This window comes from Larus michahellis, chromosome 6 (genome assembly GCF_964199755.1).
Source record: "Larus michahellis chromosome 6, bLarMic1.1, whole genome shotgun sequence".
Lineage (NCBI taxonomy): Eukaryota > Metazoa > Chordata > Aves > Charadriiformes > Laridae > Larus > Larus michahellis.
In genome coordinates this window covers 56,081,421-56,096,831 of record NC_133901.1, presented here as the reverse complement: position 1 = coordinate 56,096,831, position 15,411 = coordinate 56,081,421, and the positions used below count along the sequence as shown (strand labels likewise).

Sequence of the window (15,411 nt, the reverse complement as noted above, 5' to 3'; positions counted from 1 at the left end):
TTCAACTAGCAGCATAAAACCCAGATTTCTGAATTCATGGTTCTATAGCTACTAAATAAGGACTAGATTTGAAAAGTGTGGAACATCTGGCAGCTCCTGTTGTTTTTTTTAACACATGCAAAAAAGTTCCCAAAATTAAAGGATTCTGTGGATATAAATTTAAACTGCAAAAGCTTCATTGACATTGCAACTGGTAGAACAACTTTGGCTTTGTTCACTGTACAAAGTAAATAGTTTCCTCATTTTCACAGCAGCTAGTCAATTGTATTTCCCATTAAATCTTGGATTGTGAGCCTCATTCATGTGGTCTCAGGAATGAAGCTCTCTATAAACTGGTTGTGGAACTGAGCACCAAATGTTAAGAAAAGGCATTTGTTCCTCCACTTGCCCTTTTTTTTTTTTTTTTTTTTTTTTTAAATGAGGGGTAAACTGAGAATCTTTATCTAGGCTGCTTTCTTTGGAGGCAAGGGAGATCTGCAACATGGGCTACTATATTGCCAGATTCCTTAAAAAAAAACCAAAAAAACCAAAACAACAGAAAAACCCTTCCTGGTATTCTCCAGCAGGGAGCTGAGAATTAGGGACTGGTATTACAAGCATTTAGGGTTTTTTTTACACTATGTATGCAGTATTCATAAAGTGAATAAAGAGCAAACATTTGCCCTTCATATTTTTGTTTTGGGGTTTGAATTATGTTTTTTAGGATTGAAGCGACACTACAGTCAGTCCTTTGTTACTTCAGACCCGGGGTTCTGGGACTCCCTGGAGTGCTGAAAAGCTGGTGCACTGGGAAGTTCAGTGCAAAGAGAAATGTGGCATTAGGAGTTAGGATCAGCGCTCCCTGTTACCAGTCCTCGGTCAGTTCCTGCAGGACCCTCTGAGGGTTTAGATACAAACAGTCAGAGATGGTAGAATTCTTGTTATCTGACAAAATAAACATCACTTTTGTAAACATGTTGGATTTCTTTTCTCAAGCAAAATTAATAGACGCAATGTTTCCACAAATGGCTTTGAGATGCCTATATGAAAATAGCCAAAGTTGGGTTTGCATACATTTATTTTTTTTTAGCATTTAAGCTAAGGCTTTCGACGCTATTGTTCCTAATGGAATTAGGCAGAGCTAAGCCCACATAATACATTGCAAACTGTTACTGACATTTATCTCAAATTCCACAGCTGAGTCATCACTGCATATTCACATCTGTAGTATTCAATTACTAATAGATCCACATGGTGGAGAATGAAATCAAATGAAATAAAATGCCTCTTGTTTTTTAACTGAATATTGTATTACAGTGACACTGATAAAAAAATCACACAAAAATAACCCCAAGACTTTTTCTCTTATTTATTTCACAGTTCTACAAAAATGTCATAAAATCTTGCTGGCCTCTTTTGTGTATGTTCTCGGCAAACCTAGAAAGAGCTGTTGTTCTATCACAGAGCAATAAAAAGCAAGACTTGGATGAACAGCGTTGGTTTCTCAGGGCCCTGAGTGTGAAATCTTGAAGAAGAGCACAAGGATACAGAAAATCCAGAGGTAGCACAAAACTGTTTGAAGGCATTTTAAGAGGTTTAATACATGTAACTATTGAACTCTGAATTCACAGAAAGCTTCTTTCTCTGTTGCTGCCTGAAGTCATGATTTAATTGCAGGCCTAATTTTTATCGGGTGGTGAAGCCATGGGGCCAGCTCGCCCTGAGCTACGATCATACTGAGTTAGGAAAGGTTCAGGTGGTTCCTGGAAAGTGCTGGGAGAAAGTTCAGATGAGTTCTACGCAGAAGGCCGATTCCCAAGAAGGGCTTGGGAAAAAGAGAGGTTTCCAGCAGAAAACTAGAACGACTAAATTTATATGTAGGGGATACGACTAAATTTATACGTAGAAATCTGTATTACATGTACAGAAAATTTAGTTTTGTGTGTGAAGAATAAACAGTTATATAAAAAAAGGACTAGAAAGATTTGCATGTGACTCTCTCAGCTGGGGCAAAAGGTAAATGACCTACAAGGAACCACAAGTACAATTAGGATCCATTCACATTTTATTTGGATCTAAAGTAACTGTTAGCAAGCTGCAGGCTTTTTTTTTCATGTGCAAAAGTGATCAGTGATGTGTTAAAATTCAAATTTGGGGTGCACTACTACAACCAGTGGGCCAGGACCAGTGGTTAAATGACCTTAGCACTGGCTTCTGAAGATTAGTTTGTTCTTAAGATGTCTCACAGGAGACATCCGGAAATGCAGACACCCAAAGATCATCTGGTTTAGAATCTGCTCAGTACTGGGGAAAGGAGGAATGTATTCCCCATCTGGTTTCAGCAAGGGGATATGAATCCCTGGCTGCTGTGAACAGCGGTTTATTTAAAACATGTGCGCAAACAAAAAGCAATAGCTTCCATGCTGTTATCAACCACCAGCGTTTGCTTCCTCTCCAGGCTGACTCTTATTTGCTCCAGTTGTCAGCAGACCGTGCTTTACTGGTTCCAGTGGACAGCAATTACCAAACATACAGATCCCTTTCTTCTTCTTGCGGTGAGTCAGAAAAAAACATGACAAAAAGGAAGGAGGTGAGGAGGCAACCTGGTTCTCCTTCCTCCTCAGGTGAAAAGACAATGGGGGGGTGGGGGGGTGAAGGGCAGAAAAAAAAAAATATTTGAAAAGAGAAAAATGAAGAGAGGAGGGAAAATGCAAATGAAAATGTCAGGGGGATAGAGTTATTAGTGTGAGAGAAGAAATGTGCAAGAGACGTATGTGTAAGAAGCTGGTGAAAGATTACTGGGTATAAAAAGAGGGCACATGCTGGAGGAGGAGTTCCTGGCAACTTCTTATCTGGGTCTTCTAAGCTGTGCGTGTGGCTCTGTGTGAGCACCATGCTCATGTAAATAACAGTTATCAAAAAAATACAGGAGCACTCAGACATCTAATCCTAATAAAGTCATGTGGGAGCTTAAAACTAATTAAGGCTTTCCTTTAAGCTTTAAATCTAGTCTATGTGTAGTATAATATCCTGAAGATATTCCCTCCAGAATCCAGGGAGAATTTCAGACAATCAAGTAAGAAACTACTCTACAAATCTGTTTCACACATTGAAAACAAGCTAGGTTTTTACTGGGTATCAGGAATCCTATCATTTGAAGAATCTGAGAATCAAAGCCAATTTGTTTATTACAAGTACATACCTGTCTTATTTCAGACTTTCAGGACAGTATCAAAACACACTAGAATGTTGCTATTACTGTACCCATCACACAAAACGTACAGTTATGAATTAAAGTGTAACAAACAAATCTGAAGTAACTGCCTCTATAAGTGCAACAAGCAAGTCAATGTGGAGTCGTACTGAAAGCAGGAGGCATTTTCTTCCTTCACAAGGAATGTTCAAGACTGCATGTTCCACAACGGAAGATGAAAGAGCCGCCAAGATAGATAAACTTAAAAGTTGACAGAGACGAGGATTATCCTTATGCAGTTCTTCAAAGGACCTCTTCTAACATAAACAGAGAGAACTTTATGTTCTTTATGTTGCAAGTTATAATACCAAACAAAAGTCTATCCAGCAAAATTGAGAAGATAAGGGAGTGCAAGGTATTGTTGATATCTGTTAATCACATCTCAATCCATCTTTTGGATGCATGTAGTAAATAGAAGAAAACAGAAGAAAGTAAGTATTAACTGGCATTGCAAAGTGAATCCTACAGCTGATTCATCCTTGCCTGCACATCCCAGATGAAAAATGGGGCCACCGTGTCCTGGTATCTACATCATGTTGGAGCTATTTAATAGCAATTCTGGTACATGGTGAATGGTAAATTCTGCTTTTCAAAAATTACAAACCAGAAATCTTTAATACTCCCAAAATATATTTAGTGTTTACAAATTAAAAGAAAAACTTTAACTGTTTTCTCTCATTTAATATACTAGTTATAATAAAATATAGAGAGAGGGCAAAGGATATGTCCACCTGACTTGTTTTTAAATCTAATTTAAACTCATTAACTGTAGCAGAACTTGTGACGATGGCCACAGATTAGCCTTCTTTTCTATCTTTCAAAAGCAACAGCTTTTGGAAAGAGCTGGACTAGATGTGAAACCTCTGGCCCTGTTTATTCAGCATTATAGTGCATTTCTGAATCCTTATGTCCCTGATGACAGAGGTGCTTTTCTATTTATGCTCTTTCTATTCAGTTTGTGCAGTGGAATTATATGCTTTTTTTTTTTAAATGCACAGGCTAATGTCCCTCTTGCCTTAGCTCATGAAAAAAGAACAATCTGACTACTGAAATTAAATAAAGAAAAAAAAAACCAACCTTGCAGCCACAAAGGCTTAAATAACAGAAGAACTTAATAAAAGGTTTCTACTTGTTTCTCTCATATTATTTTCATGTTGTGTTTTTCGCCAGGCCTATGTAGAAAGACCTGCAGATCTATAGGAAGAGTCTGACCTCATTATTTCCATTTCTCTTTGTCTCTGTGGCTCATTTTTGCCTATTACCTTGATCCAAAAAAAAGCCCACTGAGATACTTGACAGGAGCTTTTCTCCCCTATCTAGTCTTCTTTCTGGATATGAAGTATTAAATTCATTTTAATATATGTATGTGCATTATAATGCACATATACATACATTTATACATAGATGCACATACATATATTAAAATGAATTTAATACTTCATATCTGTCTATAAACAGAGATCTCTGCTCTCCTAAATGTCAGTGAAAGATCAGGTATGAAGATACAATTGTCCGTGTGAGTTACTATTGTTAATCTCCTAATACTTCAGAGTTCATAAACTAGATTTTGAATGTACGTATACTTTAGTTACATTCTTAACATAGGAGTGGTTTAGATACTAATAACACCTTCCAGAGAGGGTGAAAAGAGGGAGGATTTAAATGTAAACATAAAACTTTGTTTGGAAAAAAGAACAACTGTATCAAGTTGATAAGATTATACCATTTCCTACGAAACATGCCACAGGAACAACAGACTACCCAAATTATAAAATATTCATTTAAACCAGGGGCATGATAACAGCTAGACAAAACTAAGGAACTTCCAGTGTTTATACGTGAAGTGTGTCCCAAGAATATCAGTAATTTAAGTCTTCATCTGTTATAAAATCGTACAGAAAGTGGAGCTGAGTTAGAAAATTAGAAATTTGAGATCATGGAACTGAATGCTGGAGAAATTACAGACCACAGTTAACAAAAACGAGGTTGTTGTACAACCTTGTGCAACAAGGTTGATCAGTTGTACAGAGTATCTGTTTATAATGGAGATAATGGGGATGGGCAAGAAGCACCACTTCTGAACAAGTCTGTGCAATCTCATGAGATAAAATCCCTGGGAACAGAAGATCACAAAAGAGAACCCCAAATTTTCTCTCTCTGTTTGTTATATCAGGAACCTCTCATTCAGGAAAATTGTCCTGAATGTACAATGTTAAATATGATCAGAGGTAATGAAATGTAATGAGATAATTATACAGCACTGGTGACATTTTGAACCTTTTAGGTGTTGGTGATTTTCACTAACTGATTGTTTTCACAATCCTGTTTGATGTTGAGAAATTGGACCCCATCAAAACTTTTTCTCAAATGTTGCTGTGTTGTGGGTGGCAGTGACTTCACCCTGATTTTTCCCAGAATACAGCATTTCGTTGGTATCTCTGAGGGGCTTTCTGGACCACAGGAGCTATCAGTTAGCATCCAGCCTCCAGCCACCATCACTTATGGTGAAGAACTTAAAAGGAAGACCATGTACAAGTTGCCACTTTTTAAGGAGGCTTTCAAGAAGGTTATGCAGCTGGGCAAAAATTTTCTTGGAGTAGAAATGAGACAATTAAAAGCATAAGAGTTGGCATGGAAACTAATGAAGCTTGGACGATAAAAAATAAATACACCTTTAAATAAAAAACAAGCAGAATAGCAATAAAAAGTATTAATTAGCAAGAAACAAAAGATTATTAAAGAAAAAAAATATCCTTCAGCAATCAGAAATCTGATTTTGGTGACACCAGTAAAAATGGGCTTAACCTACAAAGATAAAATGTAAAATAAAAACTAGGAAGATTAAATAATACTTGAAGAAGAAACAGTTAAATATATAAAAATAAATAAGAATTTTAAAGTATGTTAGAAATAGCCTACAAGATAACTGGTTAGTTTGCAGACCTCAGAACAGAAAGCATCATAAAGAAATACATGTTGCAAAGAACCTGCATAATTTACCTGTGTAAGATCATAATCATAACTTCATCTCAGAGAAATATTTCCCCAGATAATCAAAATAATGATAGTGATTAAGACACCAGCAGAGAAGATGTCTGAACAAACTGCTGGGCAGGGACAAGCTTCTAAGACAAGCTTCTCTTCAGACAAGATTTCCAAGAGAATTCAGAAACCAAATAAGACAGACATTAAAATATATGCAAACTATTATGAAAATAATCTTTTTTACCAGACTAGGAGCTATCAAATGTTATACCTACACTTACAGAGAGGCTGGTGTGATCCTAAGCAATACAAATCTACAAACCTTCAGGACACGAAAAACTAACTGGAAAAATAAAACAAGAAGACTAGAACACGTAGAAGATTATGGTATGTCAGGTCTAATCAGGAGGGATTCCACCAGGAAAACTGTGCCTCTGTCATCCACTATTTGCACAGCTGTAGCACTTGGAGACTGCACCATTTTTCCCCTAGGCTCTGTAGGCACACATAGCAAGTAAGAAAGCTGCAGTTGCTATGAATCTGCAGACTAAGCAATAAGAGTTCACAGGTGGACACAGCTGGCAGGAGGAGGAAAACAAAATAAAAGTTGACATCAGTGCAGAAAGTAATCATCATAACATACTGTCTGGAAATGATTGAGTTTTGTCTAATTTAGGAACAGGTTTGAGAGAGTATACTGGCACACAGCAGATTTGCAAGGGAGATTCTTGTAACATATGCGAAAAGAAACAGGAGAAAATCTGTGGCTACTCCTTGAAAAATGGGTCAAAAGAAAACAAATATGCAAAAAGGATTGGTATGACCTATGGAGTAGGTGAACAGATGCATGGACAAAGAAGAACTGGTTTTCATAGGGTGTAGGAAAAGGATTGAGCAGAAGATACAGGTGAATAGTTAAGTAACGATGTGCTTTACATAAACGTCATATCAAAATACAAAAATACATGGTATGAAACTTGAATGAATTGTGTTTTAGTCCAGAATGACTGCTATTAGGTAAATAACAGATCATTCTTTCTGTCTTTTGCAGAGTGTTTTGCTTGGACTGCAGTTTATCATCATACCAGCCAGTACTCAGTGCATATGACCCACCACCAATATTTTCCCTGCCCTTATTTGTGTCAGGTAGGATAAGCCCTGTGGAGCTGTTCAAAACAAATTTTATTGCATGTTTGATATCCCCTCTGCCTTGACTGCTATTAAAACAATGCACAAAATGTTTTCAAGGGACCTAAGAGGAAATAAGGTGTTAGAGTTGGAAACAGCACCTGAGGGTCATTTCAATAAAGCCCAGAGCAGGACAGTGTGGCTGCTGATTCCTGCCTAAACAAATGCAGAAATATTATCAGGGATGTTTGCTACACATCCGTGTTAACAGCGTTGACCATGCAAGAAAAATATATCCACCCTCAGCTGCTCCTTGCTGCTCCTCACCCCAACTCCCTACCGTTCCTGCCCATTGTGTGGCTGAGCAGCTGGCAGCCCATCATGTGAAAACATCTACAGACATGGGACAGGAGCCAACATGTGCCTTGGATCATGGGTCAGGGACCCAGGCAGATGCATTTGCAATACATGATGGCATATGATGGCAGAAAGGAAGGTGCGCGTAGTTTTGGAGTACTTCAGTAAGAAGCTTTTGGCCTCCTACTAAACCCACTGCGTTTTTTGTGTATTCTGCTACAGGAGGCATATTGAGCTGCCTAAGGGTAGTTCCTACATCAGAGCCATGACAAGGAAGAGAAAATGCATTATCTGGGTCACTGAGTGTAGCACTGTGACAAAAACCATCTCTACCACCGAAAATGAAGTCTGTGGTTTGTTCTGGCTGTGTGCAGAGGCCTTGGGCTGACTCATATTGCGGGTGTTCCGTGTTCCTGAAGCTGCTGCTTCAGTGCAAACTAGTCACCACAGAGCTCCCACCAAAGGACAGGAGAGGAAACAGACAGGAAAGAGGCACCCGGGGCAAACCTCATAGAGAACTCAAGTGTAGGCCGGACCCATATGGATAAGAATAGATTGAGTTATGATGTACCACTGTCTTGTTTCTAGAACTATAAAAAGACAGTGAACATGCAGATGACATTAGTATGCCTATTTGGAATACACTTGTCTTAGTGGGGAATGAATGAGCGAACCCAAAGAGTTAACTACAACAGGGGAAAGGGAACCATCCTGTAGAAACACTGGGGGTGAGCAGAAATCCCTTTACAAAGGTTTGGTATGAAATACACAACCACAGTGGGCTTCAGAGTAAAACTTTATCGTACAATATTATGCAAATTAATGTATTTATGCAAGTTTATGCATCACTTACAGGAAAGAAAAATCTATTATTGCGTTTTCAACTTAGCACATGAAAGGTTACATACGTCAGCTAAATTTACACCCCTGTCTGGGATCATTAATTTAAACAAGTAGTCATTCTCAATTTGTATTTCTTTGGATCAGACCGACGCCGACAGCGCGCACTTGGAAAGCTCAGTCTCCCTTCCCCAGAGTTAGGGGACAATACGACCAGCTGCCCAGGGCGCCCGCCCGGCCGAGGAGGCTGCCGGCTGGGATCCTGGAGATCTTTAAGCCCCGTTCTGCTTTGCAGGCCGCCCGGAGCCCAGCCGGCCCGCGCTGGCTGCCTCAGAGCAGAAGGAGACGGCGCGCGCCGTCACAGGACCACACCGCAGCCCAGATGCTCCCCGGTGCCCGGGGGGGCTGGTGCCGTTAATAAACCCTCGCGAGTACCAAAGGGAAGCGCTGCGAGGCCACCACCGCGCCCGAGTGCCCACCTGCCAGCGGGCGGGGCGGAGACGGCCGCCCGCTCGGCCCGGCCAGGCCCGGCCCCTGGTGGCGGCGGGGCCGCGTCCCCACGCACGGTCCGAGGCGCTGGGCGCGCTGCACGCCGGGAGCCGTAGTCTGCACGGGCGAAGCGGCCGCCCCGCAGCACCGGGCGTCAGCCGAGGAGCAGCGCACCTCAGCGGAGCAGGGAGGTTGGGGGGAGCTCGACGAGTTCCCGGCCGCCCTCTCCCGCCACGCTGGAGGGGGGAAAAGGGCCACTACCCGGTGGGCTGGACAGCAACACGCGCAGTGGCGTTCCGGTGCCCCTCTTCTCCCCTTGGGGTGAGGCAGTGGGGCGCCCTCCTTTGAGCCTCCCCCTTCCACCTGTGCAGATGGTACACCCCGCCGGAGGCCGGCGCCCCCCCCCCAGCCGGCTCGGCAGGCTCCATGGCCGGTCCTGCTCAGTCCAGGCGCTGCGTGCGCCCGCCCTCCTTCCTCTTAGAAGCGCTGCCTCCATTGGCTGCGGCCGGACGCTCTTGCCAATCAGGAAGCGGCTATCATGGAGGAAGGGAATAAATACAAGATGGCTGCTCATATAAAACCAGGCATTGGGCTTCGCCCCGGCGATGGGGGAATAGAAGCTTTAACTCGCGCTCCGAGGGTTGTGCACCGCTCCCGCCCGCGCCGCTGCCGCCCCCCTGGGGGGAGCGAGACTCTCACCGTTGCCGGCCACAGCTGCGCTCAGCTGCTCCCCGCGGATCCCCGGCGGGGCCGAGGCCGGGTGCGGCGCCCGAGAGGCCCGAGCTAGGCCCTGCGCCCTCCTCCCTGGGAGAGCAGCGCCGGTTCCCCCCCTCCCGCCTGCCGTCCCGCCGCTCGCCTCCAGCGAGGCCCAGCTCCGGGCGGTCATGGCCGTCTCCAGGTCGGTAGGAGCCGGGAAGGGTGGGGGAAGGAGGGCTGAAAGCGGCGGCCCGGAGTCCCCGGCCCTCCGTGTGACCTGGCTTCGGGGGAGTCCGGGGGTGGAGAGGGGCAGCCGGTTTACACACACTCCGGTCTCGGGAGACTGCGGAGCCCTCGCCGGGGCCTCCGCGCTGCTCGGCGGCGTGGGCCGCCTTGGTGGGGTTTGTGGGTGGCTGCGTGCCCTGGCGCCTGGGTTTGCTTCCTGGCCCCGGGTGACTCCCGTCCATGGGCGCGGAGAAGCCCCCTCCCGCCCTCAGGCCGTGGGGGCTCTGCCGGGGGCGTCTCGGGCGTCCTCCTGAATTCGACGCCTTGGTTTTGTTGGCCAGTCTTTCCTCGGGTTAAAGTGCTAGGGAAGAGGGGATATTGATGTCGAGTCTCAAAAAAAAAAACCTGGCAACAAACCGTTTTGTCTTTTGGAGCCCTTAGTTGTAAAGTAACCGAAATAAAACAGGCTTCCATGGAGAAAAGTGATTAGTGTGATCTGGCGCTGCCTCAAGATGTTGGGTAGTATCTGCTTACACACATGTGCGCTGGGGCGTGCCAGCGTTTAAAGTATTCACAGATACAGAGGTATGTCTTAATAGAGCTGTTCTATAAAAAATGCTGAGCACAAGTTCCTGCCATCTTTTTTTGTGTGTGTGAAATGTGCATGTTAAGCTTCCTAACAGGATAGTTGAAAGGAAACCATAAATCCAAATTAACCTTGTGATAGATTAGCCTCAAGTCACGTGTTGGTAGTACCTCTGTACTTCCGAAGTGCTGTAACAAAAGTAAATTCTGTTTCTGAAGCTGTATATGAATAAGTTTACAATTCTATATAGCGAAGTAAAGGTGTGCGCGTTTATAATAGCAATCCATTATTAGTTGAAATTTGTAGCTGCAATACACCTTATAAGACTTCTAGTAGCAGGTGTTTTAGTTTGAGCTTTCTAGTTTCTACAAAGTATCCCTTTATCTTATTCTACTCTTATTTTTTTATCAGGCTTGTTATATATTAGTTTTGATTTTTTTTCTAAAGCTGTCCATAAGAATCTGGAAGTAGTAAGAATTGCTGTAACAAGATTACTATGTGCATAAAAATACTGTAAGCCATCATGTAAAATAGAGTAGTATTCTAATTACATTATGTCTGGGGCAGTCTGCTTAAATAACTGTGCTAATGTACAAGCGATATGAGGGCTAACTGGAATATCAAGATACAGCTTTTCAGGTGTATACTGAGGGTGTGTCTGCTATAAAGATCGGTTTCGAATTCAGTGTTTCGGTATTTCTGTAAAACGGTGTGGCTTTAGTGAAAAGCAGTAGTTGTCTTTGCAAAGATTTAGTTAACACTTGTTTGGTCTAGTAACTGACATGAAAAAATATCTGTTTTGGATAAGGCTCATTCTAAGCTTCAGTGTGGAGCACTAAAAAAGTTGGTGTGTTAATAATGTCACACATGATACATTGCTTCAGTGTGCAGTTTTAAGATCAAAATGTTACACAAGTTGAACATAAGGCATAGAACTTTAATAAAGGTGCTGTAATGCTTTTGAGTGGGTATAGAACTGTTTCTATTCCATATGGAAATTGGGTAAAAGAATTACACATTTTTAAGTGCTGTAACATCTTGGTTATTCCTGGCAAACTCCAATGTTCCTATAATGGTAAGAAGTGATACTGTGTAAATTTGGCCTCGTGCATGTTTTTTAATAGGTACAGCAAAACCTGTCCATATCCCTTTGAAGTTACACAGCAACTCTTGACACATGAACCTTTCGGCTGCTGGACCATAGGAACACTGATGATATAATGTCAGTGTTGCCTTTGTAAATCTTGTCTTCACCTTTTGCTTCAGAACACTTAATTTCTAAGGTCCTTTCCTTTCAGACGTGCTACAAATATCTTTGTACACTTTTATACCACGTAGCTATGTTTCTGTAAAGGGTGTAGTAGTTCAAGCTTCTGTACCAGTTCCATTTAATAGTAGAGATCTGTGCTTTTCCTCTGGGTAGTTACAGTTACATTTTATATTTTTGAAGGACCAGCATACTTCATTGTTGAATGATTCTCCCTATACAATTGTAGAGACTGAGGGAGATGTTGACTCAAATTAATCTTCCTCCAAGGACCATAGTCTACGAGTGCATACCAAACATTGATATTAACAGAAAACTTTGTTAGGGTTTTGTCTGGATTGGAACCATATTTTTAAAAAAATCACTATTTTTGGAGGTGGGAGGAGGGGGTATTTTTACATTTTCAAAACAATAAATTATCAAGCGGTTGTTTTCCCAGTAAAGTATAGTTTCTGCTGTTTGGACAATTGAGAACCTTTCTCAAAACCTTAGTCAGTTCAGGAAAACCTAAACAAATACAGGGGATGCTTTGAAATATCCCAGAACTAGATTGAGAATTTGCAGCTTTGCTATTAATAAAGGTCATTTTAAAAATAATTGTCACTTATTTGTAATCTATTGGCAAAAGTGATTCTGATATTTTATTCTGCATTATATGTATACATGTTTGGTTTAGCAGATTCTGCTGTTAAATAGACAGAAGAGCTGCTTCTATATAACACTTCTGTGATGATAAGCTAGAGAACAGACCTAAAGGCAGAACAGTAGATACCTCATACCAAAAGATGTTGCGGAATAGTTGTTTCGTATATGCTAATCTCTTTAGTAGTTTTATGCTGAAAAGACTAGCTAATGAATGCCATCCTGCAGAATTATGTATAGCTGGATGGGAAGGTTAATGTTCTTTCTGTGAATGAGCAAGCCAATTTGGTAGGCTTTATCTCCTGTATAAAAGTATATATGAAGTAATATAATGTTTGCATAACTAATAGAAAAATAAAAATAATTCTTGATAGTGGAACTGAGAAGGAAAACAGGAAACGAAAAGTTTTGCTTCAGTTTCATTCCAACAAAGTATATGATCCAAGTCAGTAAATGCAATGGCTCACTAGTGATCTTTTGTGATACTTTAGTTGAAAAAGCAATACTGCCAGTTTATGGAAAATGAAAGTGCTTATATGTTACTCAGGGTAATTGAGTTTCAGTAGATAATAGTGTTGGTAGTACCTTTCAATATCTAATAAAACTTTTTTCCAGTTTCTTTAATATATTCAAAGGCACCTCATGTATCATTATTCCGACACCAAGGCTGTTAATGGCTTTCTCCTATTTTTGAGGGCCTTCACAGTACAGAGGAGAACAAATATGCGTTTAAAATGTGATGAAATACATGAAGCTGGTAAGATGCATTAAGAATAAACAATTCTATTTTAATAGGTGTATCTTTAAATTCACCCTGAAATACCTTAAAGACAACCTTTTCAGGGTATTTTGAAGACACTTCCTTAAACAAGTATGGGAGAGCATAACAACTTGCTGCTATTGCAAGCCAGTCTTGATTGGTCCCTGTAAGTTTAGTACTAATTTCTAGAGCTTTTGGTATTTTCATTTACTTGGATTTGTGTATAACTGGTAATATGTAGGTTAGGAACCTAGTTTTTATTTTAGAATAAATAATGTCAGAAGGCTGTGATAGTAAAGCTCCTGGAAAATAAGCAGGCCTCATGCGTTGCTCTTAGCTTTTGAAGTGTAGGACTATGACTTCCTGAAAATGAATGACTGCACTGGCGGGCATCATTACTTACATAACATTTCAAGTTTAATACTGCATCATTGGGAGGTTGAAATTCTTACAAGAAGATATCAAAATTATCCACAATCTCTTTTATGGTCCTTGTGTACCTTTTAGAAATGTTCTTCTGGGGTTATCACAAACTTTCTAAAGAAGGAATTTGGCTTCTAGCTTGTTTGGAAGCTGTTACTTTATGGCTGCTCTTGCATGAAAAGCAGGAGTTAAAGTGAATGAGAAGTATGTTTCACTGCTGCTTAAAAGTGTTTGCCTGTACTATCAGATTAGGTAGACACTCTACAACCAATGTGATTACAGGAGTTCTGACTCAAAAGGCAGGGGGGCGGAAATAGTGTGACTCTTCTCTCATTGATGGAGATTAACTCAAAGACCAGAGCAGTGGGCTGCCTTCCCTGCTGCTGTTTGTGGGAAGGAGTGCCAACATGGTCACAGGGAGGGGGAAGCAGAAGTACCATGTGCACTACTGCCCAAATGAGGTAGAGCTGTGAAATTTCTCAGACACCTAACAGACTAAAATGAAAGTTGAAAGTCAGGATTGTGCTCTGACAAGAATTCTAACCTGCTCCAGCAGCTACAACTTCAATTCTCATAGAGGCATTCCCTATATAACTTGTTGATATGCTTCTTGTATTAGTATGTCTTTATGGCTCTTCTAATTTCCTATTCTTTCTCACAGTTTTTGTGATGCAATTTGTCGTACACTTTTGGGCTGCGTTGTTGGATGTAGATACATATGTTGTAGTTTACAAATAAACCTTGTACAGCCTAATGCTACAGATCATCTATGAAATATACATTCCATATGGAGTTAATTGTACTAATTGTGGCATTCAGTTGGCTTCCATATGCAGTATATAATATTGTGACCAGTGTGGTCATGGAGCTTTTGTTTCATTCAGGGTGTCCCATCCAGTGCTCTATGGGAAACAACACTTTTCTGTTGTCCACAGACCCACCTTCATAACTATTTACTCCACAGTCTCCAACCTATGAGAAATAAAATCACAATCTATTCTTTGTGTGTTATCACACTTTTTTTTGTTCTGAATTCTGTTCAGTGATTATTTTTTTCTTGCTTGCTGTTTGTATATTGGAAAGTCTAGTTCATTATGTTCCTGTGTGGTTTAGTAGGGGCTTGGGTTTTTTGCGCTGTGAAGCTGACCAAGCTGGGATTTGACCAAATTATGAAACACCATCAAAGCAACAAGAAGAGCAAAGGCATCTCTGTTAGAACTTAGATTGAGTTTCACAGTGAGTGTCAGCCCGTGTCATGTCTAAATTTTAATTTAGTGATATTTTCTAGGTTTCTCAGCTATTTATTTACTAAGAAATAGTGCCTGGGGGGAAGCTCCTGGGTGGTGACATATGATTTATAATTTTAACTGCTAAAAGTATTCCCTTGCCTTCTGATGGGTGCTAGCTAGCAGTTTTCCAAAGAGCTCTAGGCAGAGTTTGACATTAGCGTGTTCCAGGGACTATGCCACTAAGGTTTTTTTGTACAGTCACACAATTTTAATGGGTTGGAGGATATGTTAGGATAGTTACTAGCTGTTCTGTACCAGTTGACTTTTACTGTCAGAGACTGCTCCCTGGCCAGTTAAACACACTGGTGTGCACAGAGATATAGAGTCCAAACAGATCACTTCATTGGCAGCAGTGGTCAGTTCACTGTCCCTTTCAAGCCTCAACTCGTTGAAATCAACAAATCGGAAGTTTCCCCATCTGAAGCCCTGTGGGGACCCAATCCAGTCAGAATGCTTACACTGGAATGATAAGGATCTTTATACAATTCAGCT

At 41.2% G+C, this 15,411-nt stretch overlaps 1 protein-coding gene across 1 annotated transcript in view; it reads left to right on the top strand.

The window, feature by feature from the left end:
* The first annotated feature begins 9,551 nt into the window (after positions 1–9,551).
* BTAF1 (B-TFIID TATA-box binding protein associated factor 1) overlaps positions 9,552–15,411 on the top strand; it is a 47,216-nt gene continuing 41,356 nt past the window's right edge. Inside the window, exon 1 of the mRNA XM_074593286.1 lies at positions 9,552–9,929. Coding sequence (XP_074449387.1) covers positions 9,916–9,929 — 14 coding nt within the window. The 5' untranslated portion in view covers positions 9,552–9,915. The remainder of the gene's footprint in view (positions 9,930–15,411) is intronic.